Source organism: Hermetia illucens, chromosome 4 (genome assembly GCF_905115235.1).
Source record: "Hermetia illucens chromosome 4, iHerIll2.2.curated.20191125, whole genome shotgun sequence".
Taxonomy (NCBI): domain Eukaryota; kingdom Metazoa; phylum Arthropoda; class Insecta; order Diptera; family Stratiomyidae; genus Hermetia; species Hermetia illucens.
The window spans coordinates 28,130,439-28,157,563 of NC_051852.1; the positions used below are offsets into that span (position 1 = coordinate 28,130,439).

General features: G+C 41.8%; 1 protein-coding gene across 6 annotated transcripts in view; it reads left to right on the forward strand.

Moving 5' to 3' along the window:
- The window catches only part of LOC119656197 (protein sprint), a 586,096-nt gene that overhangs the window by 444,591 nt on the left and 114,380 nt on the right, over nucleotides 1-27,125 (forward strand). For all 6 annotated transcript variants that reach the window (XM_038062582.1, XM_038062584.1, XM_038062583.1 and 3 more), the window contains one exon: nucleotides 2,979-3,222. In XM_038062582.1, coding sequence (XP_037918510.1) covers nucleotides 2,979-3,222 — 244 coding nt within the window. The remainder of the gene's footprint in view (nucleotides 1-2,978; nucleotides 3,223-27,125) is intronic.

Genomic DNA, 27,125 nt, shown 5'->3' on the forward strand with positions numbered 1-27,125 from the left:
CAGATTACTATACCCTGCAGGAGTGTGTGGTTGGGGGTCAGCATTACGCTCGGCCATGATTATTACCCTGATTTGACTCATATACTCATTGACAGCTGAATTGACTGGTATCCAATTAGTCACTATGCAAATTTCACTGTCATCAGTGAGATTGGAACCACGACCTTCCTTACGACAGCCTAGTGCTCTAATCAATGAGTTATCCGGACAAAGATGACACAGAAAAGTTTTTTACCTGAATTATCACAAATATTTTCGGTAGCAAGTAAGGTGCCCTTTGCGATAGTTAACAAAGTCGCGTCGCAAGTTAACAATATCTTCATAAGACGCCGGCAGTTTGGTGGTGATTTCGTATGAAAAGAGAAGAATTGTCTCACTTACACGAATGTCGATCATAAATTATGTCGAAGAATGGTGGAATCAACCCTCAAGTTCAGCAAGCCTGGTGAGGAGTTCATCAACCGAGATACTTGGCTCTGGAATCACGATATCCAAATGTAGTTCCGTGAAAAGGAACGCTTCTGTCATAAGTTTCCACAGAATATCGAAAATCATTGCATTAATGGCAAGATTGGTACTATGCCTACCGACTGACGACGCACGACGAACAGATGGCGGGAATATTTCGAATAGATTCTAATGGAAGAATTTGCTCATCCTCCGCTTCGACACTTTGAGCAATTCCACCTATCAATGCCACAGAAGTTGAGGAATCAATCAAACGAATAGAATCAGGAAAAGCAAGACGACCTGACGACATTTTAGCTGAGCTTTGGAAGGTGAACAACTGGGACTCAACATTGTGGCTCAGTGAGTTCTTCAATCAGGTTATTGGGGAGGTTGGAATATCATCTGACTGGCAAGAAAGCACAATCGCTCCAAAATAGGAAAAAGGGCGTTCAAAGGAATGTTCAAATTTCCAACTCAGTCCAGTTGCTGTCACATGCCATGAAAACTTTATAACGAATGGTCCTTTCTGCATTATATTTCTGGAACTAGAAAAAGTATTTGATTCGTATGTCAAACAAACCCACCTGGTATGCGACAACACCTAGTGACAGCGGAAGTTGTGCACTAGGTTAAATTGCTCTACTGCAATTCGAATAGTAAATTTCAAAAAAGGATAGCAGATATAACAGAATCGACTCTTTTCGTTGTCGGTGTCCATCAGAGGAAGTGTCCCCTCTCACTACTCCTCTTTGTTTTTGTCATGGACATTGTCACGCAAGACATCCAACGGCCACCGCCCTACACACCGCTCTATGCAGATTACGTTTTCCTGGCATCTCAAGCGGTCTGTCCAAAAATAGAATAATTACCTCCTGCAGCACCGTCTGACGCTGAATTTGAGTAAAGCAGAATTTTTGACTTTCGATTCCAATGAAACAGACATTATCACTGACAGTGACAGACAGGGCGATTTAAAACTATATCGGATCAACACTATCAACTCATGGTAATCTGCATTTCAAGCATCAGCGTAGCTTGGATGAAGTTGCGGTCTTTGCGATCAATTTCATGTTGTGTCGTGCGCCCTGTCGCCCTCCATTTCCCTGAGTGCTGATCGACTGTCACGAACAATAAAAGGCGCCTCGCGGTAATGGAGGCAAAGATATTGCGTTGGAGGTTGAGTAACTTTAGGGCCTCTCGACTACATTCAAATCAAACCTATAACTGAGCAAAATGGCACATATGATCGAGACGAACCGAACCGCTTTTAAATGGGACACAGGCTAAAGATGAAATATTAGAAGACGAAGCCATTATCTTCAAAATCTCTTCGCCTCTCCTCAGAAAACCCCAAGAAATTAAAAAAGCAGTTGAGAAAAATTGTCCTTCCTAGTTTTCTCCCGCCTCGCGAGCGTCTAAGTAAAACAACTAGGAAAGCAATGAAGGTTACGCATGAAAAATCCACGCGAAACTTCCAGAAGGTGGCTGACCTCCATGTTTGCGGGGACATTTGGTTGATACCAACTTATGAACTTCAACAGAAAAAGTTACAGCAGAAATAAGCATTTCCAGGACAACGGTTTTCCGTTGCTTAGAGACTGTAGAACTTCCATTCACGTTCAATACTTGAGAGTATATTGAACAAGAAAATTCTTTTGAATTGACTGACAAATAGCGGTATAAGCGACGGTCAATTTGACCAAACTGTCAAGAGCTGCTGAAATTTTTTCTCAATTAACCAGAAAGAAAGGTTATTTCTATAGTCCTTATAACTTTTCGAAACGTGTTATCCTATCATTCTCCTACAGACAAAACGATCAGTTTGGTTGAAACCTGAAGTCAAAAAGGCCAGTGTTAATACTCTTATAGTGAAGAAAAAGTATTATATTTCTCGGAGTGCATGGTCAGTGTGTCCAGATGGCTCTAGTGGTTAGAGCGCTGGGATGCCGTAGCGGAACGTCGCGATTCAAATCTCTTTCTTCATAGGAGTCGAGTTCGAAATAAGGACGAAACTTAAAATATTTGATCCGTTCTACATCCAAAATTAGAGCTATATTCCTAAGGGCGTTTTTCAAAAATGTTGTTCATGACAAAGAGCAATTTGACTTTCTTTGTGAGATCTCTGTCATGGTAAACGTATATTTTCAAAATTCGTGGGAGATATAGATCATTCTCTAATCAGACAGCAATATCGATGGTTTCAGAAATTATATATAATAAGGTTACTGCTGAACTTTCCTGCATTATTTCCCAGACTTTAATATAAAAAGGATCCTGCAAACATGCTATCTGATATACTAGACTTCGGTACTTCTACTTGCCTTTGATCATAGTTTCGCTACCTCATCTATCATTCATGTCTCTCCTTACATCAAACGTGACTGGAATTGACGTTAAATGTAATATCGTGCGACTTGAAAAACATCTGATACTTATCCTGCATAATATGACAATGCATCTTTTCACTTCAGTGTTATCCTTCGAATTTGCGTCTCCCATACTAACTTCTGTCTTCTTTCTTCTTCCAGGAGTGCCGAAACAACAACCACTACACATCATCAGCATCATCAGCAACATATCACAAAGCCACGTCGTCTACCATTTTGTGGTGGAAACGATGCTGGAAGTGATGTTGACGCAATTATTAACAGCAGCGGAGGAGGTGTCGATACCCTCAACTCGTTGGAAGCGGACGGCGATGGTCTCATGGAGGATGACCTGCAAGCCTTGTTACCAAACTGTCGACAACTATCGCGCGACGAACTCAGCCAGGTGAGTGATTTAAATTTTCATATTACCATCGCCGAAATTGAGAATGAAAAAAAAAATAACCAAATTACCAGGGATCCTTTACCTTACCCAAATAATATCCTTGCTTCCCAAGTGGTAGCTAACTTTGTACTTCATAAATTTTTATTTAATTTACTGTGAAACCTGTCCATGTACACCGACAGATCCCTTTCTGTATTCGCTTTGCACAGGGTCCACAACGATGATGCCAGCAGTCTCTGTCCCTGTCGTATCCCTATTCCTGTCTGCTGAAGGACACAGAAAATCTACTTAGTGTTTTGGAATACGAGAACATAAAATTACTTTTTCAAAATGCAATTTAACGTTCTACTTAACTTCGACTATGAATCCGGATTTTATTTTATTTCATTCGAGATGGAGCATGGAATGGGCAAATAGCTAGTTTATGTAGTCGTAAGGAAGCAAGAATCTCACCCAGGAGCAGCAGACATGGGAGTAATGCTGTCTATGGTCTCAGTTATCGAATCAACTCAATTTAATTTTTTCTCTCTAGTAGTGAAATCTGAAGAGAGACTGGCGAACGATGAAAAGCGATTGTAGACATGGACGGGGTTTGCGGATCCTTTATCCGCTTTTCATAGTCAAGGAATCAGAGCGAAAGTGGAAATATTGCCTGAAGATATTTTTTTCGAGTTCCAGGGAATGATGCGGCATGCATAGTGGAACTTAGATGAAAGTCTCAGTTTAGTGTCTGTGAACTTTGATGAAATGGTGTTCTTAAGAATTTTGCGAGGAATGCAGGAAGATATTGACAGTAAACGCTAAAGTTTTCAAAGCTGTTAATGACAGTAGATCCGGGCATGCAGTGACTTTACTATCATTTGATTTACGTTATTTCAATCTCATTAATTTGAAAGTTATCTTAGTCAAAAATGTTGAGGAGAATCTGATTCAGATTATCATAAAATTTTTAGGTGAGGTAATAGGTATTAACGCGAATATCGATTTCTCAAACTTCTAGTTATATAGAAGTGAAAAGATAACGCTGTTAGATAACCACGTTATGGTTGCGCGGTTTTAGGATTTTTCTATTTACTGATATACGAGGGCGGTCCGATAAGTACTTAGCCTCTCCGCCCGATGGCGCTACTATCGCAAGAAGTATTTACTGTCGTGTAGAACATTCTCTTAGACGGCTACTGTCAAAATTTTAGTCGAATAGGACTTGTAGTTTTGTTTTTAGCGCTTGTAGAAGCGGGCGTGCGGGCGAATTTTAGAAAAATGGAAAAAGAACAATATCGGTCGGTGATTCGATTCTTGTTTTTGGAAGGGAAATCGCGCAGCGAAATCAAAGAACGCTTGGATGCTGTGTACGGTGACGCTTCTCCTTCGATGGCGACCGTCAAAAATTGGTTTAATGAATTTCAACGTGGTCGCACGTCAGTTTTTGATGAGCACGCCCCGGTGCCCCGAAAACGGCTACTGCGGAGAAGAACGTTACAAAAATCCATGACCTTGTATTGGCAGACCGCCGATTGAAGGTACGCGAGATAGCCGAGACAGTAGGCATCTCAAAAGACCGCGTGGGTCATATCCTGCACGAAATTTTGGGCATGAGAAAGCTGTCGGCGAGATGGCTGCCGCGTTTGCTCACTCCGGACAACAAGCGCAATCGTGAAACCACTTCAGAGCAGTGTTTGACGCTGTTTAAGCGCAATTCGAAGGAGTTTCTTCGTCGTTTCGTGACCGTCGACGAAACATGGATCCACTGGTACACTCCGGAGACCAAGGAACAGTCGAAACAGTGGACTTTACCCGGCAAACGTGCTCCCAAGAAGGCAAAGACTGTGCAATCGGCAGGAAAGGTGATGGCCGCCGTTTTCTGGGATTCACAAGGTGTGATCTACATCGACTACCTGGAGAAGGACAAAACGATCACAGGGCTGTACTATGCCGAATTATTGAGCCGATTTGACGCCGAATTGCGGAAAAAAACGGCCGCATTTGGTGAAGAAAAAAGTGCTCTTCCACCACGATAACGCACCGGCTCACACTTCCGCCGTCGCCACGACCAAATTGGTCGAATTGGGCTACGAACTGCTGATTTGGCCCCGTGCGACTATTATTTATTTCCTAACTTGAAAAAGTCACTCGCCGGGCAGAAATTTGAGTCGAATGAGGAGGTTATAGCCGCCACGGAAGCCCACTTTGCAGACCTCGAGAAAACGTATTTTTCAGACGGGTTAAAGAAGTTGGAGCATCGCTGGAAGAAGTGTATCGAGTTAAAAGGAGACTATGTCGAGAAATAAATCGCCACTTTTCAAAAATTTTCGTTTTTTTTTGGTAGGCTAAGTACTTATCGGACCGCCCTCGTATGTATGAACAAAACGATGTTGTTTTGTCTTTCTCTATCGCAAGACGACTAGCCAGTTTCTTTGAGATTACAGTAAATTTCAACAACAACGAATGACTTCCTAATTAACCAATCCTGCTATCTACCTAAAATCTTGCTTTCAGCTCCAATTAAAAATTGAGATAGAAATCGGCTTTCCCTTTTCACATTTTCATCATTTTCAATAGCCCTTATTGCTGAACAAAAGGATATGTTATCAAGTCTCATCTGACTTTAAACTCTGCCAAAACCATTAAATTCTACATAATTATATCCAGGACTCCCTAAGTAGGCATGGCTTAAAGGCTACTTGTGTAGCCCCAGAACTTTCCCATTCCTGCTTGTTTTATTCCTTCTTCAACATTCACCCTTTTTCTTCCTGTTGTTTTGCAATCGAACCCTTTACAAATTCACTTAGCTACCAAGCCTTCAGTTCGAGAATATTTCTGTTTGTCAAGTCGATTGAAATCGATGCCTGATGAGAATCCGTTTCTACTAAGGGTTGAAATCCTTGTTTTCAGAAAAAGTTTGATTTTGCAGCCCTGCAGGCTTGTTTTCCCAGCAAGGGAGACATCAAAAAATTTGTTACCATCTAATACTTGGTAGTGAGTTTACTGATTGCAATGTAATGTAACTTTTAAGGATCCTTATGCGGATGAGTTTGCGGTATTACGACGGATGACAGTTTGAATTCCTTCGAATGCATGCATGCCAGCAGGAAGTTGATTTGATTTAAGCTGTTCGGAAGGGATATTGGGATGTGGTTCCTCGGCATGTGTATTTGCTCTTAGCTAAACATGAGTAACTTCCGATGATGGTGCAGTCTCTGTTGTGACGTTTGGGACACATTTTGAATTTTAAATTGTCATTGAGGATAATCACTTTGAAAATTGGTAAGATTTGGAATGGAATTTTTGATTTGACAGGGTTTGACTTTTATTTTCTCCATATAGATTATGGCATAACGATGAAGAGTTGTGGTTTTCCGAACATTTTGGTAACAGTCGGGATCCGTACTTCCCTGAATCCTAATCGCCCCTAATCTTCTGTTGGTTACTCCAGCGGGGCTGACTTTATTTCGCGAGAAACGAAGTATCAAACAAAGTGTGAAACAGCTCATGACCCCTTCAATGCCTAAACATAATTTGTTTCCACTAGTTTCGGCTAAAATTAGGTATTTTGGTTTTCAATATAATTCGCCTGTCATCTGTGTAGATATATAAAAGGATGCCAACAATATCTGGCCCCAGTTTTTAGGTACGCTGCGCTCAGGCAGGAAGTATGGAAGCGTCTAATGCGTCTAATGAATTTGAATACTGTTTCTAAAAAAAAACAGGTTAGCATTTCCAGATTGCAACTAGCGAGATTAACGATACCCTTTCAGGGAGGCGCCCACAAATTTCCACTGGTATGATAGTGAAAGCTTCTTGGAAAACTCCAGTCAGAGCTGACACTAGGAAGGGACAAAGATGGCGTGTAGATCTGGTTGATCTGCTGTGCCCCATATATGGATTTATGGAAACTATGTATGCAACGTTTAGTTTGCTGCATACCACTCACAAAAGGCAAAGAAACACTAGCTTAAAACCAATTCCGTTACTCCAATTTGGAGGATGTAAAATACATCAAATGAACTGCAGTACCAGTTGGGTCCGCGTAAGAATTAACAATAGCAACTCCTATCTTGTTTTAATCTTTGCCGCTTTACCCGCTGTTAGATCAGCCATATGTGGACATTAGTTATGACTACTGTCGCGCAACATGTCAGGCCGCCCTGAAAGTAAGATTTAGAAACTTCTGTGGGCTGTCACCATCATCTGAACTATACATGTCTTTTCCTGTTGCATAGACTGACGACCGAGGTTTTGCAAATCTAAGTAATAAAAACAAATAAAATCATAAAGAAGCAATCATATATTCTGCGTCTTACTTTGCCAACGTTTGCCTTTGTCTCTTGTCTAGGTGAGAAGCTAAAATGTGTAGTAACGCCTTCAATAGCGGGGGAAGCACGGAGACAAATACTAAGATCCAGGATACGAACCGGAGGCATCGAATGATGGTTCTTCAAAGTCTGCCCAAAGTCTGATCTTTATGAGGTTCAGATCTCATTGACCACGCCTAAGCTTACTTACCTTCCTGTAGAAATTGCTAAAACTGGCCAAAATGGCATCGAATTTTTGGACAGACTGTTCCAGAAGGTCATTCGCCGTCTTGCAGTGATTGACATTTTTTGGATAAACCTCATTTGATTTTCACTTCCAAGTCTCTCCTAGAATCCTTGCAACTTCCAATGGTCTGTTGTTATTGAAGCCTTGCGTAGGATCCATTCAGAATCTTTTATGCACATCTTTACCAAGTGCGTTTTTATCTATACAAGCTGCATCGATCCAATCTGTCATACTTCTTTGTTCAAAATTTAGTCATATGGCCGTTTTCGAGATATTTAAAACCAACCGCAAGAAACACTGACAACCTCTTCTAACACCTTGCTCGCTCCCCGCCTCCAGCTGGTAAACTGATTGGGTATGCGCAGCATGCTTCCAAGAAATTTTTATTCCGTTAACACCCACCTCTGATAGTTGGAATTACCGGACGAATTGTCTTTAAACGTCTTTCTTTATGATGAAAACCCTGAGCTTCACAGGTATGCCATAAGTTATTTGCCTCATAGTTTTTTATTTTCCGAAAGAACTTGTCAGTAGGTTCTGGTAAATAACCGTCATTTCTGTGTCTTCATGAGTACGAGGAGCAGTTCTTCGTTATAAATTTTCAAGAATTTTATCGTTATCCAGATTACTTAGTTCCAGATGACCAGTTACCCCTTTTCCCAATGATCGCATCTAGATCCTTGTATTCCACACCTTCTTCATGATTCATTGACTACATTTGACTTACCTTCCAATTGCTCTTTTTCAAAAGAGCAACCTACTAGTTACTGGTAGCTAGATATCATTTCCTACCGCGTCTTTTTATGGCTCCACGAGGAGTTTTTCTTTCAAGATTTTCTTAGTGACGCCATCACCCAGGTTAGATATCGGTAGGCCTCTTTTGCGTGAATTACTTTTGAAGGGCCTAGACGGAGACGGGCCTTGATGTTTTTTCCATTCTTTAGACCTTGCCCCCGTCCAGGCATTGGTTTCTAATTTCGAGCTAACTTTGAGTTTGAGATCCGTACTTTACTCCCTCCAAGTTACCAGTTTTTTTTCCCGTTGGAATCTTTGACTCAAGTTTTTCCATGTGCTCCTCTTGGTGTTGTCTGTCGTTTTCTATTTCAAAGCTGCTTGTTTTACTAGGTTCATACTTCTAGCAGCGAACTCAAGCGACCCTTAGTAGTTTAAGTCCGATTAATATGTCGTACGCGCTTCAGTCAGCTGACGGCTTTCCAGAGCGGTGGTAGATTTAGGATCAATGAAGAGAACTGGCAAAGGTATTATCTATCTCCTTAAGAGCATAATTCACCCATCCATTTTTTCGTAGTCTATGCATACTATGCTCTCCATCACCTGCCAGGCTCTAGAAGAAGAACGAAGTTTTTCCCTTCTCCGCTTAAGGAATCTCCATCTCTTCTTCCTTTCATTAATACTTGCAGGGTTCTCTACAACTGCGGCTAACTAATCCACCACTAGGGTATTGCAACTGAGCGATGCTGATCACAGATAGCCCATTCGCTCTTTCTCCAAACCGTCAATACTCCTTAACATTTGAATTAGTCACCTCCTGTATTGAGGGTTTTATTGTTTGATATTCTTCCCATTGTCCAAGCCTGTAAGTAAGGAAGGGAGGAGGTTTCTGAACCTTACGATGCGTTTCCCACTGCAATATGAGGGTTTTGTTTGTTTGTGTTCAAAACGATATCCATGCATTCATTTGCGACTGAATACAATCATAAATTAATTTCAAAATTTGGTAATAATAAACTCACAAAATCAAGGGTCTAAGCCTTGATATTGTGTTTATTAGTTTGATTAGCTTACCAAAACGGGTACTAAAAAGATTTGACCAATGCAAGGTAAACTTACTCCCAGAAAAAAGTATATATAAGAATAATTTGGAAGAAAAAAGCCGTAAGGCTTTGTTAGAGTGGATAAAATGAGTTAATGCACTTCCAGCAAGATTAAGCCGTCGAATTACCAATTAAACGCCTTCCTTTCATCGTAAAACTAGTCTAGAACCGTTTGCCACGTTACATCGGACTGGCTCTGCCGCTCTCCCACCTCTTACTAACGCGGGAGAGAGGAAGAAAGGAAGTTGTCAGTTCAAAGAACCTCCTGCAATCTGGTCCTTTCACCAGTTGATCTCAATTCTTTTAGCCAAAAAGGGAACACGAATGTAACATGAACAAGGCGCCATTTGTCAATGCTCCTCAATACCTCTCTGAAAATATTTCCTGAAGAAAACTTCCTTGTATCTGCATAGAGCTGCTACCGAATTCTATCTCACCTTGCACAAGAAAAAAGGTATGACCGATGTCATCCACCACCTCATTGTAGAACGTTAAGGAAATTAGGCTTGCAGTTTACGATGAATCGTTCAGTTCATTTGCTTGTCGACTTCTTGCTACTCATTCAGTGAACGTCGCCTTTTTTCACGACCAACCACTTCTTTTGAGTCCTCTCCCCTGCGCTTATAGATAGTCTATTCCGTCAGTGTAGTTCCCCATCTTAGACGCTTACAATACACCTTTTTTCTAGGAGTGTCAGCCCAGACCGATATGTACCACGGTGATTGGAAAGCATTCTCCACTGGAGGTAGCATCCTCAACATTTACTATTAGTTGACTTAAGGCCGAAACTTCTTCTGCAACCTCGTCTGCCGGTGTTTTGATTTGCTCGAAAAACTCATCTTAGAATCGAGTGTGAATCCCAGTTTCTTACCCATTGAAGGTAACTCTATAATCTCTCTTCAATCGTCACGGGAGGCAAGGTCGGAATTCTCTTTTTAATCAAGATGACCACTTCATAATCTGCTGGACCCAGTGGGCGCGACTGTTCTGGCATGTCGAGTCTTAGAAGACTATCGCAGAAAATGTTACACAGATTCGACCCTAAGATAAATCCTTAGGCTACATTTGATCTGATCTCCATCCTCCTCTTGTCCTCCAGCATTCCATAGGCTAGAAAGGTATCTCTCAGATAATCCCTTAATATCTGCAAGAGATAGTTTGGTATATGCCTATCTTACGAAATTAAAGAGAGAAGGAGAGACTCTTCGAAATCGAAGAATGTATGCCTCAACTTGGTGAACCACATCAACCTATTCGATTGAAGGATCTACAACAGATCTATCTGTTCTAGAATCGAATCCCGGCAGCGCATGTCGGCGATGAGCTTTTCGAACATCTTTCCAGCTATTTCAAGCATAGAGTGTGGTCAGTATAGTTCAAGGTCTCCTCGGCCTCTGCTGATCGACGCGAGCGTTGTCATTTTGTAGCGATAAGGAAAAACACCATCCTTTGAGCAAGCGTTGAGTCCAGCAAACAGTAGGTCCGGCCGATGGTGAAATATTAGTTTGGAGCAAGAGACGACCACCTCTTCCAGCTCTTTCATGCTGAAAGGGGAGGCGGCAAATCTAGGTGTCAATCATATTGCAGGCATCAACGCGAATGGGACAGCCAGGGAATATGCCTGTTCAAAAGAGTACATCTATTTGGCATTCAATGAACAGAGTTTCTACAGCGCTTTGATTTTTTGATGAGCCAATTCATTATCAAACCCGCATAAATTCCTACCCACCTTACCAAGTAGCTTTTGCCAGCAGTGAGCTTTGCTTTTTGCTGTAGAATTTCCTTTTAACTGACCTGTAGTTTGTCAATCGATTGCATGCCTCCACCCAGTTGTTTGGAATTTGTGCCAAAAGACTGAGCTTATGACCTTCCGCTGCTCGGAAGTTTCCACTAGTACACAGAAGGCCTTTCGGAGCATGGTAGCCCACAGGCTGACATTATCAGGTTTATTACTGAATACGACCTCCCATTCGTCAATGTATTCTCTAGCGCTAATTCGCATGTCCCAACAGCTTCGACAAATCTTCCAATGTTTACCTTGGCCTTGATAAAGACACTTCAAACGCGACGAATCAATGGCTGCTTGCCGATAATTTTTCCAGAACTCTCCAGCGCCTCTTCCTATCGACTCCAGCAATGATACGAAGGTTACATCAGGAATGTTTGCGTCATAGCCTGACGCTGCCCTGGTTGTCATCTCCAAGATCCGTTGCCGTCTAGAATGTGAACGAAATATTCCTCATTCATGTGCCCTGAATGAAGTTCTAGCCAAGCAGTATCCACCTCACCTTGCCTAAGACGGCGCACTCCAAGGCCCGACATCGTCTCATTCGGTTTTAGGTAGGCACTGAAAAAAGTTACCTCCTTGGGCCTGAACGCGATATTAGACGCCGTCCAAAATCTAAGTGGCAGCGGTACCTGAGGAGTCGAGTTGCAATGGAGTTGAATTCCTGTTCCGATATCGTTCTCCGATTAACACTAGGTAAGCTTTTACCGCCCAGCGAACTGCACTAGTAACTCGTGATTGCAAGCTGATGTATGTTAGCCGTGTCTAACCCCTTCCCTGTTCGTTCTGAGGACCGGAGACCCCTCTTATTCCTGAGTATGTGCAGTGAACGCAACTCTCCTTTTCATTGTAAGTCTTCGCTATGTGACTTACATGCCCCCATCTACGGCTTGCTGTCCTAATGTCAGATTCCCGTTGGCTAGCCGCACTCGCATCCTATATATTAGTCCTTTCTTACGCAATGTTCACCAACTTCCACACCAGCTAATTTCCGGCCGCCTAGATTTCCAGAGGTGATTCTTATCCGGGTATTAGCTGCCTCTGAGAAATCATGCTTGGTGGTCCCTTTCCCTTCAGTCTTTTCTATAAGACTCTCGGATTTCCAAAGAGCACATATATCCCAGGCTGCAAACCAAAAGTCTTTTCTTCCAGTAACCGCTTGACGACCATAGGCTCATCAATTGTCTTCAAAACTAACTCACCGAGGATTCAATCAGTCTTCGTTTTCCGTATAAAAGACACTTTTACTCTAGGGTGTTCGTGGTTGGTCTTACAGCGGATCCCGCTAAGGACTTCCCCGTTTTCCATTTGCGTGGTGGGTTGTTTCTTCTTGTCCTTCTTCGCATTCTTTTTAGTCTCTTTCAGTCTATCTGGATGAAGTCTCCTCCAGGCGCATCTTTTTTCTTTCGCTTCCGCAACCGAGAATAGCGCCTCCATTAACAAGGTAACATGCTTCTCAGTAACGGAGATCCCCTTTCAAATACCGTTTACCTCGTTATGTCTAGAGACTAGATAAATAAACCAAACTCCATATATCATGTATTTGAATAAGTCCTTTCTCGCCCCTCAATTTTTAAGAGGTGGGAAGGAATTAGAGCTTATACCACCTGGTACACAACCATAATTAATACTGCCGCCACTCGGAATTTCTTCCGCTTCCACAATGCAAATCCACAGATTTATTTAATGTAGAAAGATGCAGCTCGATTTCACCCCCCAAGAAGAATACTCGTTGAAGACTTTGACTTATTACCTAATCTAAATATAATAATTAAGCTTCTAATCTTGTCCCTATTTCCATAATGCATTCATCACGTCTGCGATATGTGATTCACTGCTTACTCCTTAACAAGGACCATGCAACCCCATAAAACGAACAGACGATATGTCTCTAACAATCAGCACGCTCCGCCATTAGATATGACAAATTTCCTGTAACTCATCCCCAAATATCTTTATCCTATCTTGAATTAGTCTCAATCACATTTCCTCGAAAACCGACTTAAGGATATAATCTTGTTTCCGCCTAATTAGTCACAAGTAGGCAGACATCAGGAATATCAACAAGTGAATTAATTTCATATGATGATTATCATAAAATATCGTACACAATTCCCAAGGACGAAACATACTCCGACTTTACCATATTGGGAGGAACATAATTTTACATAAGCATTACAGAAGTTTGCCATGTTACTACCCACTAAAGTTGCAACCTTTTCGGAGGAAGGTTAATTAAGATCTCGTTACAGATTCATTAAAGTGCGTACACTAGCAATCTCCTTTGCGGTCTACTCCTAACAACGTAAATCCTCCGCAGCCATCAACAAGCTGTAACCTTCATCAGTCATCAACATTATTGGTGGTATAGGAGGATTAGATATTGTATTCTCTGAGCGGGGGTTGAGAAGACACAAAAAAAAGATACTCCTCCTTAGAAGCGCCAAACCTGCAGAAGCCAAAGAGTGATTAGGGTGAGCTCTAAGCAGACAAGACCTGTCCATCAATGTCTATTCGAAGGGCGATCGACCCCTTGTTGAAAAATTCTTTTAATACTTTCGACTCTTGGGAGATTATTAGTTTCGGCAGATGCCCGTTATTGATTTTCAATTTTCTATAGTCTGGGCTTCCTCTGTTCATCGACGAGGCTTCCTAATAGTGCTGTGCTCTGTGAAGTGATGCAAACTTTGAGGAAGCATCTAAAGGTTTCTCGTATTCGATGAACATTGAGGGCTCAGTGATGACGGCAAGGAGTAACGTTAAAAGCATGCATTGATGCGCAATCAACATTTCGACATAATGTAAAGGTACCAGCTGCTACTTCCGCATTCGGGACGTCACCCAACCCCCAAACTCGGGACTGAAAAGTGTCGAAAGAAGTTTTGATGCATATAGAAGGGAGCTTGTATGTTTCGGGTGGAGGATATGTTTCATGAAGGTGGCACATCGTGCATATATGAGTACTCGTGTATTGGGGGATAATGTCTGCAGTACAAAGCAAGCCATATTGAAATGGGGTGCTAAAATCATAGTCGGCGACATGGTTAGCATCTGTATCACACTTGTCGACCGGGAAGCCAGATATAGCCGAGACTTGCACAGTTATCACCGACAGGACGGGGACCATATCGAGAGTTGTTGGGATATGCTGGAAATGTGTACTTACCGTTAACATTAGCAAACGGAGTACAGTGAAAATCATTGAAGATGTAACGAGGCTGTTTAGGTAATCTAATGTACTCAAAATGCGCTTTGCATTTAGTTAAAGAAGGAATTTTTCTCCGTGTTCATTGCTCCTTTGATCCTTTCTTAGGAGAAATATTTTCAAAAGAGTTAAAATTTCTTCCTGAAGTTTTAAGGAAGCCTAACAAATGGATAATTTTTTTTTGGAAGTAGGAACAAATAATCTAAGTATCTACAAAATTTCTTGTGACTCTGACTGTCTGCTTGTCACCTCCATGCGATATGTTGCATTTTTGATAGAATACCCACCCTAGCTGCTACCTCGACAAAATTTCGAGTGGACACTGAACTGCAACATTAGCATGTTGTGTTGTGACACCTTTTCGCAACAACCATACACAATGCTAGCCAAATTCCGCAATATACCCAGTGAAGCGATACCGCATATCTGTCACCAACAAACTTACCCTAACAGATATCCACGTATCTAAGTGAGGGTGAATTGCGTTCGAGGCAGATAATACTCGTAGCATTCTCCGAGACCAGGACTTATTGCGGTATTTCCAAGCCGACAAACTGAATCCTGTCGGCATACAACGACACATGTGTGAAACCTCAAACGTATGCATTTTTTAAAAGATTCACCACTAACGTTTCTGATGCTCATGGCCGCCCTCTACGGTGCTTCGTCGATATTCGGTCCAGAGTTGGGGGATGTACTTTGTAGGTGGTAAATATTTGATTTGGTAGTTATGTCAGACTATGTTTAATGTATTCGTCTTGGCGCTATCTGCATGCTAAAGGGTATAGTTGTTTCTGCGAAACTTTCAACAAGTTTTATGAAATTTAAATATGGCTGCAAGCTACGACGACAATTAATTATTGTGCTCTCGGTGTGTGTCTTTCGCTTTAATTATGAATTCGAAAGAAGCACAAACGCGTTCAGGCGATAATGTGGTTAAACTTTGAATAATTCAGTTCGGAAATAATTAATGAGTGTCTGGGATTCGAACATGGAATACAATTAGTAACTATCCTCAGGGTCCAAGAGCCAGAAATGAGTCCCTTCCTCCGATAATTCGATCTGGAGGGGTTGATTGGTTCTGTTTGATTTTTGTATCCTTTATCATCGCCGAAGGATATTACTGGACAAAAGTGGGAATTTCGGTAGTAATTACGGTGAAAGAAGATCGTATTGTAGTGAGGGGCATGCGAGGTACCACCTATCCAAAAATCTCAAATTTAAGGTCTTCTCTTACGAAACAAATATCCGTTCAATAAAGTTCATGATGGGATCAATTTATTTATTTATTCATTGGGGACAATATGTCAGGAGGAGAATAAAATGAACAAAGAGTAAAGAACTGAAGAAGTCAATTTGCAGTTCCTAGTAACACCAACACAATCTTCGAACCTAAAAGTGGATGAAGATTTCGAGCTATGCAAAAGCTATCAAAGACGGAACATCCCTTCAGATTATCATCACATTCAAAAAGAACAAAGATGTCAGGAGAGGTTCTGCGTTGCTACAGAAAAGGATAAGTGAAAATGCGCCGGCATAGCATAATCGTGATCATGAAAAATTGCACTGTCCTGCGCTACGTGCGAGAAAATCACTGGGAAGGAGAGGAGAGTCCAAATCAAGGCGCAATATTTAAAGATGTCTCTAACGCTCTGTCAGTCGAGGGTTAAGAATTCCCTGCTTGTCATCACAGCCGACTAAAGGGGTAGAAATTTCAGGCCAAGCAGTCTGCAAACTTTGGAGTTTTACTACTACCAAAACGGGAACAACGTCTCGGATAAGGACTCATGGCTCCGACCTTCGATCTCGATAATGGACTATGATTGGTTTTCGGAATGAGCGCACTCTCCTCAGCAAAGGTAGCGAGGGTCCCCAGAAAGCTCGCTTTTTCCAATTCGAGCGAGAATTCCAAACATACAAGCTGGACATTGTGGACTTAAGCGAAGTAAGATGGTGGAACTTTGGACAGTACTTCTCTCCCTCTTACCACATTTAGAGCAATTTTTTTTGTACTCTGGAAAGCCGCGAATGTGTCAGATTGTTTCTGATGGTAACAGTAGGGCGCGTTCTTTTGACCTGGGAGCCAATTTCTGACAGACGTCTGACCGCAAGATTCCGCTCCAGGATAAGGAGCATCACAATAGTAACACCAAGGCAGACTTCCGATATAGAGTCCTTCTCTTTTTACGGGCACTTACGCGCAGTTCAGGGAAGATTTCCTACAGGTGACATTGTGATCGTGGTAGGTAGTTTGAATGCCAAGCTGGGCAATTACAACATTTTGTTCGCACATTTGTTAAAGAAACAGCGTCTTGGCAACCGTAATGATAATAATGGCAGGTTTGTGGATGTCTGCAAATTTCACCGTCTCGTCATTGGCGGCACATTAATCAAGCACAAAGCCTGCCATAAAGTCAGTGTTTCAACTGAGCGACACCGTACGAACAATCAGATTAACCAATTCGCGATCAGCAGTAGATTTAGGAGTTGTCTCTTGGATGTACGTAACCATAGAGGCGTTGATATTAGCGTAGGAAGGGATGGTCGCTTTCGTTCGCTTGCGTTTTCCGTTCGTCACTTCTTGCAGGGTTGGAGAGGAGGCCCCTCCCAAGTCGAACATCGACCGTTTGTATTATCCAGTTGTCGCTGACAGCGAAAGAGCTACCTTGCTGATCGGACGGGGGATATACTATGTAACCCACCTGAGAATATCGACCAACATTAGCCATCGTCCCAAAAGGTCTTTTCTCAAGAGCTTTGCAGTTCCTCGGTCCCGAAGGGACATCATAAGATCTGGTTGTCTGTAGAATCGTGAACGCGGATCGATGAAAGGAAGAGATAGAAGCCTCTATTGGGCACTGCGTGTGATAGTGGGCGTGATGTGCTCGAGCTCCGATACCGAGTAAAATCCCGAGAAATTGAGCGTACTGTGCGCCTGACATAAGGGAATTTGTTATGGCGCTGATTAAGGAAGTAAAAAATGCCACAGAGCGCAATGATTTGAGAAATGTATACCCCTTCACGAAATCGGTCGAAATTCTTTTAATGCCCCTGTGAAAGAAGTTAGCGGTCAACTCCTCACCCATGAAGGCGAGCAGCTGAAGACTTGACCGCATCACACCTGGTAATCTTGTGAATTATCCAAATAGAAGAGAAACCAGCTATCGCTGCACTTAAACGGAGTCAAACCGGTGGATTTGAAAGTTTCTCCGCAGAGTTATTCATCGCTGCACCTGCAGTTACTGTAGATCTACTATTTCCACTCATACGTGGAGTGAGGGGATGATCGTTATGATTCCAAAGAAGGGCATCCGTTTTGAGTGCGACAATTGGAGGGGTAATTGCGAGCTCCTTGTTGTTGCAAAGGCAATGGCTTAAATAATCGTAGAATGCATCAAGGGACACGTCGAAAGCTTGATCGACAGAGACAAGCATTTTGGAACAGTAGGGGGAGTTTAGATCTTCGTTCCCCTGCTCTTCATTGATTTCGAAAAAGCTGTCAACAATGTTAAGAGAGAGTGTATCTGGAGTGCTCTACACAGGAGGGGCTATTATAACTGCTATCATTCCGACATATGATGGTGTAAAGTGTAAGGTGCTGCATCAAGGCCAAAAATGAAGTCCGCCAGGGATGCATGTTTTCATCGATATTATTTGTTCTTGTTATTGGTGACGTTATTCGTGCTGCCTTGTCCGAAGGACGTGGAAGAATTCAATGAATGATGACATCTTTCCTTAAACACTTCGACTATTGTGATGAAATCTATTTGCTTTCTCACCAGGTCATGGAGATTGGTCAAATGGCTCCGGATTTGGAAAAAGAGCAAGTAGAGTTCAGCTGAAGATGATTACCAACAATATCAAGGTTCTTAGTCGGACGGGTCATCGCACTCTCCCTATCTCCATTAATGGACAGAACATTGAAGGCGTCGATCAATTTGTCAATCTAGAAAATATGGTTTCTCCTAACGGTCGCACCAATTTGAACGTTGCCCGGCGCATTAACAGCGCTAGACCTGCTTTTGCTGTCCTGTCTAAAATCTGGAAATGCACAGGCAAGGCACTGGTACACGGTTTAATCGAAAGTCAAAAGTGGCAATGGAGAGGTCACACATTAAGGAGGGGCAAGTACAATTTCATTATTAGCTATGGCATGCAGTAAAACACACTCTCCTAAGATGGTCGATGAGCGGGTCGTCCCAAGAGAGATGGAGTGCGGGCATTTCAGAAGGTCCTGGGGGGAGCTAAGGTGCACGATAGGTCATAGGTGCGGTTGATGCACTGTACCCCACCAAGTGATAAATGACAACCTCAATTATTCTAACAAAGGACCTGAGAATATGAATGAGGGTTATATCGGGCTAATGTCTGAGAATAAGTGCAGAAGAAAGCCAGACATTTACAAGGACATTTAATGGCGTGACAAGACGAAACTAATTGTGGACTCTTCACATGCCGAGGTGGCGAAGGACCCACATATTTATCGAGCGGGAGTTTTTTGAGCCAGAATGTGATAGGAGCTGTCCATAGGAGAGGCTCCTCTCTTCTTGTTAATGGACAGAAAGGTCTTTGCGCAAGCAATGGTGACGATACCTGCAATAATTATCGGAAGGATTGAAGGATTTCCTAAGCAAATTGGACTAGTTTATATTCACCAAGGGCCACCATATCGAGGAACAATATCAGAAATTACATAAATTGCTGTTATTGTAAAATTGCAGTAGCTATGACCCCGGGACTTCCACCACTACGGATTCATTAGTTATACACATATTTGATAAAATTCAATTTGAAGATGCATATATCGTGTGGTAGACAATGAACTTTGCTAACAGCAGGAATCTGCCGTCATAGATCCACAAATTTGGGTGCCTAAGCACTACTGAAGGAATGAATTCCACGCCGCATTCAAAACTATTTGGAATGTACTCCTATCCATTGGGGGTGAAAAGAAAACCAGCTGATGTCGCATATAGGCTTCATACCTTTGGCATGTGGAAAAGCAAACAATCATACGGTCAAGCGTCCATCTGGAAGTCCTTTGCAAATCTCAGGTTGTTCTAATGTCTGCCGATCACACGCTTTCCAGATTTGCTACCTCATGAGAAGAATGGTGGACAAAAGTCGTTTGTACTAACATACTTAATAATCTTCACCCATTTCGTCTCCAAAAACCCGAGTATCGAACCGGCCACAACTTTCGAAAAAAATAACGTCCACATTTCAGGCGATGACATATGTCACTTTATTTTCAGCAGAAGAATGTTATTGACAAAAATGGCAGAGTCGCGTTATCAACACTAAATAACAACGCCATATCAAGCCAGTTGGTGTGAAGTTGCCACCAATGGCTGCTGAAACTTCGCCAACTGAACAAAACAGGGCACTCGAAAATCGCTGGTTTATTACCAGAAGCTATCAGACTGGCTCGTCAAGGGTCTGACTGCGCAATGGTCGGACCAACACCAGCATTTGCTATCCAGCCATCCACTGGCAAACCCATTTTGAAGGATGGAGTTGCAAAATTTAACATAGGTGAATGAAAAATTTTGAATTCCTCTCAGCAGATGAAGATCTTTTTAAAATAATGAGGGGTTTTGGGGGTTTGTGTAGAACAAAACCTTTTTAAAATCGGTTTACTGTCTATCATGATTAAAGGTTGGACTCATTTTTGGAATCTACCCAGCCCAAAAATTTGAAAAAAATTCAGGGTTAAACGCTTATATGAAATCCGCAGTTCCGGCTTCCTGACTTTTTTGATTGGTCCTTAATAAGTGGGACATGAAAACCTAGGTAATGCTTTTACCAGAACACTGCTCCTTAAGCTACGGCAAGCAAAATAATGGGGTGGTGGTCTCCGCTGTGCGTAACCAATATGAGGAAGAGGAAGAAACGGCACTGCACTTTATATACAGCTGGCCGGGCTCTTACACCTCAGACGAAGATACCACGGAAGCGGAACCAAAAATTTGCATACTCTCTGCCTTTGGAAAATGCTTTTATATTCGCAGAACCTTGCGAGCATCGATTTTAGGAGGCCTAACGAAAACCCTGAATGATTGGAGCTGCGGTTCCCCCACCAGACTAAACTAACTAACGGACGTGGAGCAGCAGAGCTCTGCAGTATCTAATAAGCCCAATAACATAGGGGCTTGTAGAGGGTCAGCTTAATTCTGAATGGTGGCTGCCAGAAGTTACCGGATAGGAAGCAAGCCGATCCCCGGGCACTATTTCCTTTTGTAATGGTCAACTTATTATGTCAATTGAAATTCAGGAAAGGCGTTGAAACTATTATGAATCTTCAATCCTTCGTTGATAAATGATTTCGTTCGGTGAATTCAAAAGAAGCGCTCCCCAAGCTCCAACTAATGATAAAGGATAATCTTGGTACTTTCGAAATGTTAAAAAATCCTAACTGTCCGCGCTATTGGGAATAGGATAAAAGTGGTAAAGCATGTTCGATTCGGCCAGCTTTCATGGCCATTGTTTGTTATGGCATCTACACACAGTGACAGCCCGTTAGATGTGGGGGATGTCTTACGAAAATTGATGGCTACAACTATAAATTTCTCATGGATGATGTGAACAAACGAGCAGATGGTGGTGGTGTTAGTTGTCAGTTACTCTCACTTACACTTATGTCTCTGGGTGATTTGCCTACCCAATTCCTAATGCCATGATTTTGTCAAACCAAGACTAGTTGACTTAGCAAGGTTGGATTTCGAAACAAATTACAAAGGGTAATATCATACCTACTAGAGATGCTGCGTTTCCAGGAAGTGTGTCTGAAATTGAAGTCCTCACGAATAATAAGTTTTAGACCGAAGATTGCTCTTTGCGCTTTCCCTATGAACGTCTTCAGTAATAAATGTTTCCCTCCGAGTCTTACTCGCGGTACACGTTTTGGTAGATAGCCCTTTCTTTGTATTAAAATCGAGAATGTTGCCGTGATTCTCCTACGGGTCAATAAACACAGGAGTATGATTAGCTCTTGTATTTCTAAGTTAAGGCTTCAATGTTTAAGTACCTAACACACTATGTTCAAATTTTCCACGATAATTACGGGCACTCGTCTTTTGTTGGGTACTAAAAGGGTCTCGGTTGAACTACGCTATCTGTGCTCGAGGGGATCGCTACTTTTTACCATTTCCTTGAATTTTTCTGTTTTTGCGATGCCACACGAAAAGAAAATTCACAGACCTCGCCTTGCCCTTCTATAGTATACCACCAAATAGGAGGGTTCGCTGACAGTCTTGTCGTTTTTGGGGCTGCCTCTGATCCGGCTGCTGCATCAGAGTTACTTTGAGACTTTATATAGCTCTCATGTCGCTTTTTGCAGTCAACTCAAGGGTTTACATAGCCTACTGGATAGGTTTGAATTCTTGCCGGCAGATGTCAATCTTTGCGAAATAATCCGAGGCTTCAAGAGCTTCAATCCAAACAACTATGAATATAAGAAAATATGTGTTCATTCCGATGTTTTCAAATAGGAGTGATGAAGTTGCTTGCTCTTGCAGGTCCTTTTTTCTCCCAAAAGTACATATTGACAGTTCGATAACTTCAAACAGAAACCTATAAAGTGAAGGGTGCACCTAGATAGCCATGGAAAAGTGGTTTCACTTAGATCCATATAGAGTAGGTAATATAAAGTATAGGATAAAGGTTACTCATCTGAAGACTTGATGAAGAAACGTTAGAATGTTTGAACTGACAGGCGCAAGGAGGAAGGAAAAGCCTTTGATGGAAAATAAAGCTATTAGAGGAACTAAAATATAACGTTAAAATACTGCAAAAGATGAGAAAAGAAACATAATATCATCGGAAGATACTCTTCAGCATCTAATCAATAAAAGGAGAAAAAAAATTGGGGGGAGGGGGGGGACTATCTTGCGATTTACTTCATTTGCCCCTTTTAGAAATCAGGTTAGGTAAGGATCTTGTGCATGAACTTAAACTACAATGTTAATGAAGTCAAGCAGGTTGACAGTAGTGAGCTGGATCAGAGGTGATCAACCAGTCGATGACATATCTCTCAAATATTTTAGAGCCGGAAAAGTGCATAGTCCGAACAGCTCAGTGGTTAGAGCAGAAGGCTGTCGTACGGAAGGTCGCAATTCAAATGCCACTGGTAGCAGCATTGCCTCCTACAGGGTACTGTATCTTCTACTGAAATGAATAGTTGTTGTGCCAAACAAGTCAGTGGCGTAAACATTGGTTGTGCCGCTACGAAGAGGCTGTTATGCCGACAGATTGTATGGTAATATAATTTTGTCATTCCATTGTCAAAACAGTCAAAGAAACACAGAACTTTTAACAGTCAAATAGTGTAGCCTACTCTAAACCTAGAGAACGTCTTGTAATAATAACAAAGGGTATCATTTTGTGCGATTTTTTATATGTTTACGTTGAATTGGTCCTGCGAGTAGTATTCCTTTCGCAGTGGAATTTTACGCAAGAGTTACTTGCCATTATATAAGATATAATCCTCACGGTATTATTTAGCACTTCCGCTAATTCCGCATCTAATTCCATTTCATATTAAATTAAAAATAATCGACCTAAAAATATTGGCTTATGAGAGTGCTATCAATTATTTAATGCAAGCGATAATGTGATATCGATACCGAATCGTGGCACGCTGGCGCCGGTGATGCATTTATCATTTTGGAAAAATGTGTCAACATCCTGATAGCAAATTTATCGCGTTTATTGCCAACTACGTCAGTGTTGCGTTGGGTGTAATGAATCTCAAAAGAATCAATAAAACACACACGAGCGCACCAACACTTTTTATAATTAACCAAATAAAGTTCATGGTAGGTGAGAACGTGGTTTATTTTTCAAGTTCATATTTTGCGAAAGAGATCCGAAGCTTTGTTGGAAGACTGGGTAGGGCGGACGTACACATAGCTCAACAATCGATGCTATTGACCTAACTTAAATATGTTAAGATGCATTTAGGGTTTAAAGTTCAACACCCTGCCTATAGCCCAGACATTTACGTCAAAATCTGAGGTATTAACTATTACATGAAAGATATTCGGTACGAAGACTGTCATAAACTCTGTCATCTTTCGACACCCAGGGGCCTCGCTGGAAAATTCAGCAACAAGCGCAATTCGGTTATAAATACCAACAGTCCACGCCACTCCTACCCCGGTAGTTGAACGTCACCTGCCGGTTAAGAAATTTAGGACGACGACTTCTGCCAGGAATCAGCTCAAAACAAAACAAAACCTGAAATGCGCTTCACTCCCACCCCACGACTTCCCGAGACACCCCCACTCCTCCTCTACTGTTCTGCGCCAAGCGTCTTTGAGGCGAGCCACTCGTCGGGCACGTTGGGAGAGTAGATTTCACTGCGTGGCATAGCCCTCAACGCAATTGTCACCTCTCCTTAATATGTATCCACTGTCATTTCCGCTTTCCGACCGCAGAGCGTACGAACGCCAGGACTGTGCGCCGGCCAAGTTCTTCATTTAAGGTACTGTCAGACCAGCGTACTCCGATGATACGACGTAGACAGGTGTTGGCGAACGCTTGAAGCTTTTGGGTAAAAGTACGGGTGACTTTCCAGGCGGTACTCCCATATAGCAACACAGAAAGAACATTCGCCACAGAACCATCTAACCTCGATCCTGGTGTCGAGATAATTGCATTTTCAGATTTTAAACAAAGCAACGAAAGCGGATCTAGCGCTGTTAATGCGTCAGGCAGCATCCAGTTCGGTGCCGCTGTCCGCAGAACCCACGCTTCCTAGATATACAAATTGATCGCCATCTTCAATGCTCTACACATTAATGTTAGTTACGAAGATTTAGACTGAGAACCTTGGTTTTGTTTTTCTTCAGTCCAATTCTAATTGTCTCTCTTTCTTAATTCAGGACTATTTATCCAAGGCCCATGACCCGGTGAGAGAGCAAACAGATGTCATCACCGTATTCGAGGTGTTTCAGGCAGGATATGATCGTCGATTGAACTCCTTAACGTCCTTCAGACAAGGAGCATGAAAAAGAAATATTAATGATCGATAAGCAACCTTGGCAGACTCCGTTTAGGTAGTCATTCTCATTTCTGAGGGAATATTAGGAGCATTATATATTTGGAAGGTGAAGTAAGACATAATCAATACAGCTCGATACTAAACTAAAGCTCTATATTGTAATTACATTTACCCCCTTTTTCCGAAGGCAAAGAATTATTTCATCTTAATTTTGAGCAAAAAAACCATCATAGCTCCTTCTAAAGATAATCCTGAGTTGCTATCGGACATATAGTCTCATATTTGTAGGGCGGAACAACGTTTCCTGTAGAAGGACCTATGCTATCTCCTATCCCCAACACTCAACACTTTCATCTCCTTAACAAAGGAGCAAAACGAAAGCACTAAGCGCCTTAATTGTTCAAAGATTGTTCATTAAATTATGATGAGCCACTCTTGAGCAACAGCACAGTACGAAATACAATCTACCATCCTACGTACATCCCTGACGTCAGTTCAGAAAAAGAAAGTACTCAGAAAGGAAATACGTGCAGACGAGTGGCTATTAAACAATATCATACTCATCTCCTTCCATCCTGGCTCTCATCTTGAAATACAGTTTATAAAATATCCGAACACATTGACTCGTTGGCATAACACTACAATCCGTAACCCTTCCGTTGAGTTTTCCATTCGCAGGAAGGCTACGTCTACAGCAATCCTCCGGCACCAGCAATAGAATGGTTTATGGCTATTAACATCAAGAGGTACTCGAAAGCTCCCCAATTGGCCTACGCTGTGTATGCGCTTATGTATAACAAGGACACCCTTTCAGCATTCCGTAATGTCTCCATTTAACAATATGACGGATAGTTCTCAGGAAATGGGAATTTGTGAGAAACGGAAAAGTTGGGGGTGGCTTGAGAATGTTTAATGCTTTTTACAGAATATATTCCGGTTAATTAGTGAGTACTTGATTATGCAGAGGAATATTGTGGGGAGGTGCCCTCTTTGGCAAGAAATTAAGGACTATGTTTAGTAATGAGCTTAATTTGCATCCTTATTTCAATGTTTTAATAACGCTAGCATATACTCGTATTTATGGATAAGAGTGAAAAAGGTTAGCTGCTTCTTGAATCGAAAGCTTTAAAATATCCTTCAATATTTCGACCAAGGAGAAGGTTGAGAGTATCAAGAATTGCTTCCCTTCCCTTAAAATCCTGTCTCTTCTAGACACTCTTCCCTAAAGGGTCCTCCTGATAAAAGAACACATAAGCAAATGTGAAACTCGATCACAGGTTCACACTTTGACTCGGAAACGCTGTCTCTCGGAAACCTCATTCAGTTTTTAGTCCTAGCATTTTACTCACCCATGTGTTTGCACGAAGCTCCCTTCTGGCCCATTTTTTGTAGACGTAACTCAATTACCAAATTATCCTGAATCCCGTATACCAGCATCAAGCCCACAAACAGAGAAGCGCGTTCCACCAAATTCAAAAAGGAAAAATATCAAAAGTCTATCCGTCCTTCAGGATTAAAGTACTTCCGATAAAATCTCCTTTTTTCATAACAGTCAAGACTGTCAGGGTTGAAAAATTCTTGAATTCTCTTTGAAATTTTCCTCCTAATGAGATCCGTGACGAAAAAAAAAGCGGCGCAAGAATTCAGTGCAGCAAAATTACCGTAGCCAAAGGGTATCCAAACTGGATAAAAGTCAAAGATGAAAACAGGAGAAATTAGTAGGTATTTTCTACTGATTATTATTTTTTCTAAGGGGTATTATGAGGTGACGGATTTCCCTTATTTTCTGCATTTCTTTCAAGTTTTTTCCCTCTGGTTGTTTCTTGGACAACGGCAAGTAAGCATCCTTTTGATCTTTTCCCTTTCCTTCCATTTGATTTCTTGGACTTATTACGAGTTTTGTCATTGCTTCAAGTTAGAAAATTAGTTTGTATTTTTTCCCTGAGTAAAATGCGAACCCTGGGTTTAAAAAAAAAATAATTGAAAAAGGAAAGTTTTGATGCTACTCCAACTTTTTGGTAATCAATAAGGAGGCGCAAATCACCTAAAGGAAGCGCATTTTAAGTTTAAAAAGTTTAAATTAATACTTGGGCCAGGTGAAAAATTTTTAAAAGTAGTTGCAATACGGGAAATTCTATAGACTTATATCTCCTATTCATTCCTTTCTTCCACTTCTGCAACTTTCGTCCGGTTCAAAAGCGGGGTCTGCACGTGCTTATCGGTTTTGCAATTTTCCACGGCTATATACCTGATTTCCATGGAGCCTAGAAACTCTCAAATCATCATCCAACGGTGGGTCTCTCCCCTTAACTCCGATGTTCAGACCAATCTTGGCAAGTGGCATTTCATCAGCCCAAATTACATGTTCATACCATCGAAAACGCCTGTCTCGCAAACCCTCTACGGTCGGTGCAACCGCATATTGATGAGGTGTTACATCCAAAACAACATTTTCGTCTCCATTACCGCGAGGCACCGTTCATGATCTTTTATAGACAATCAACATTGAAAATAGTAAGGGGCAATAGGGCGAAT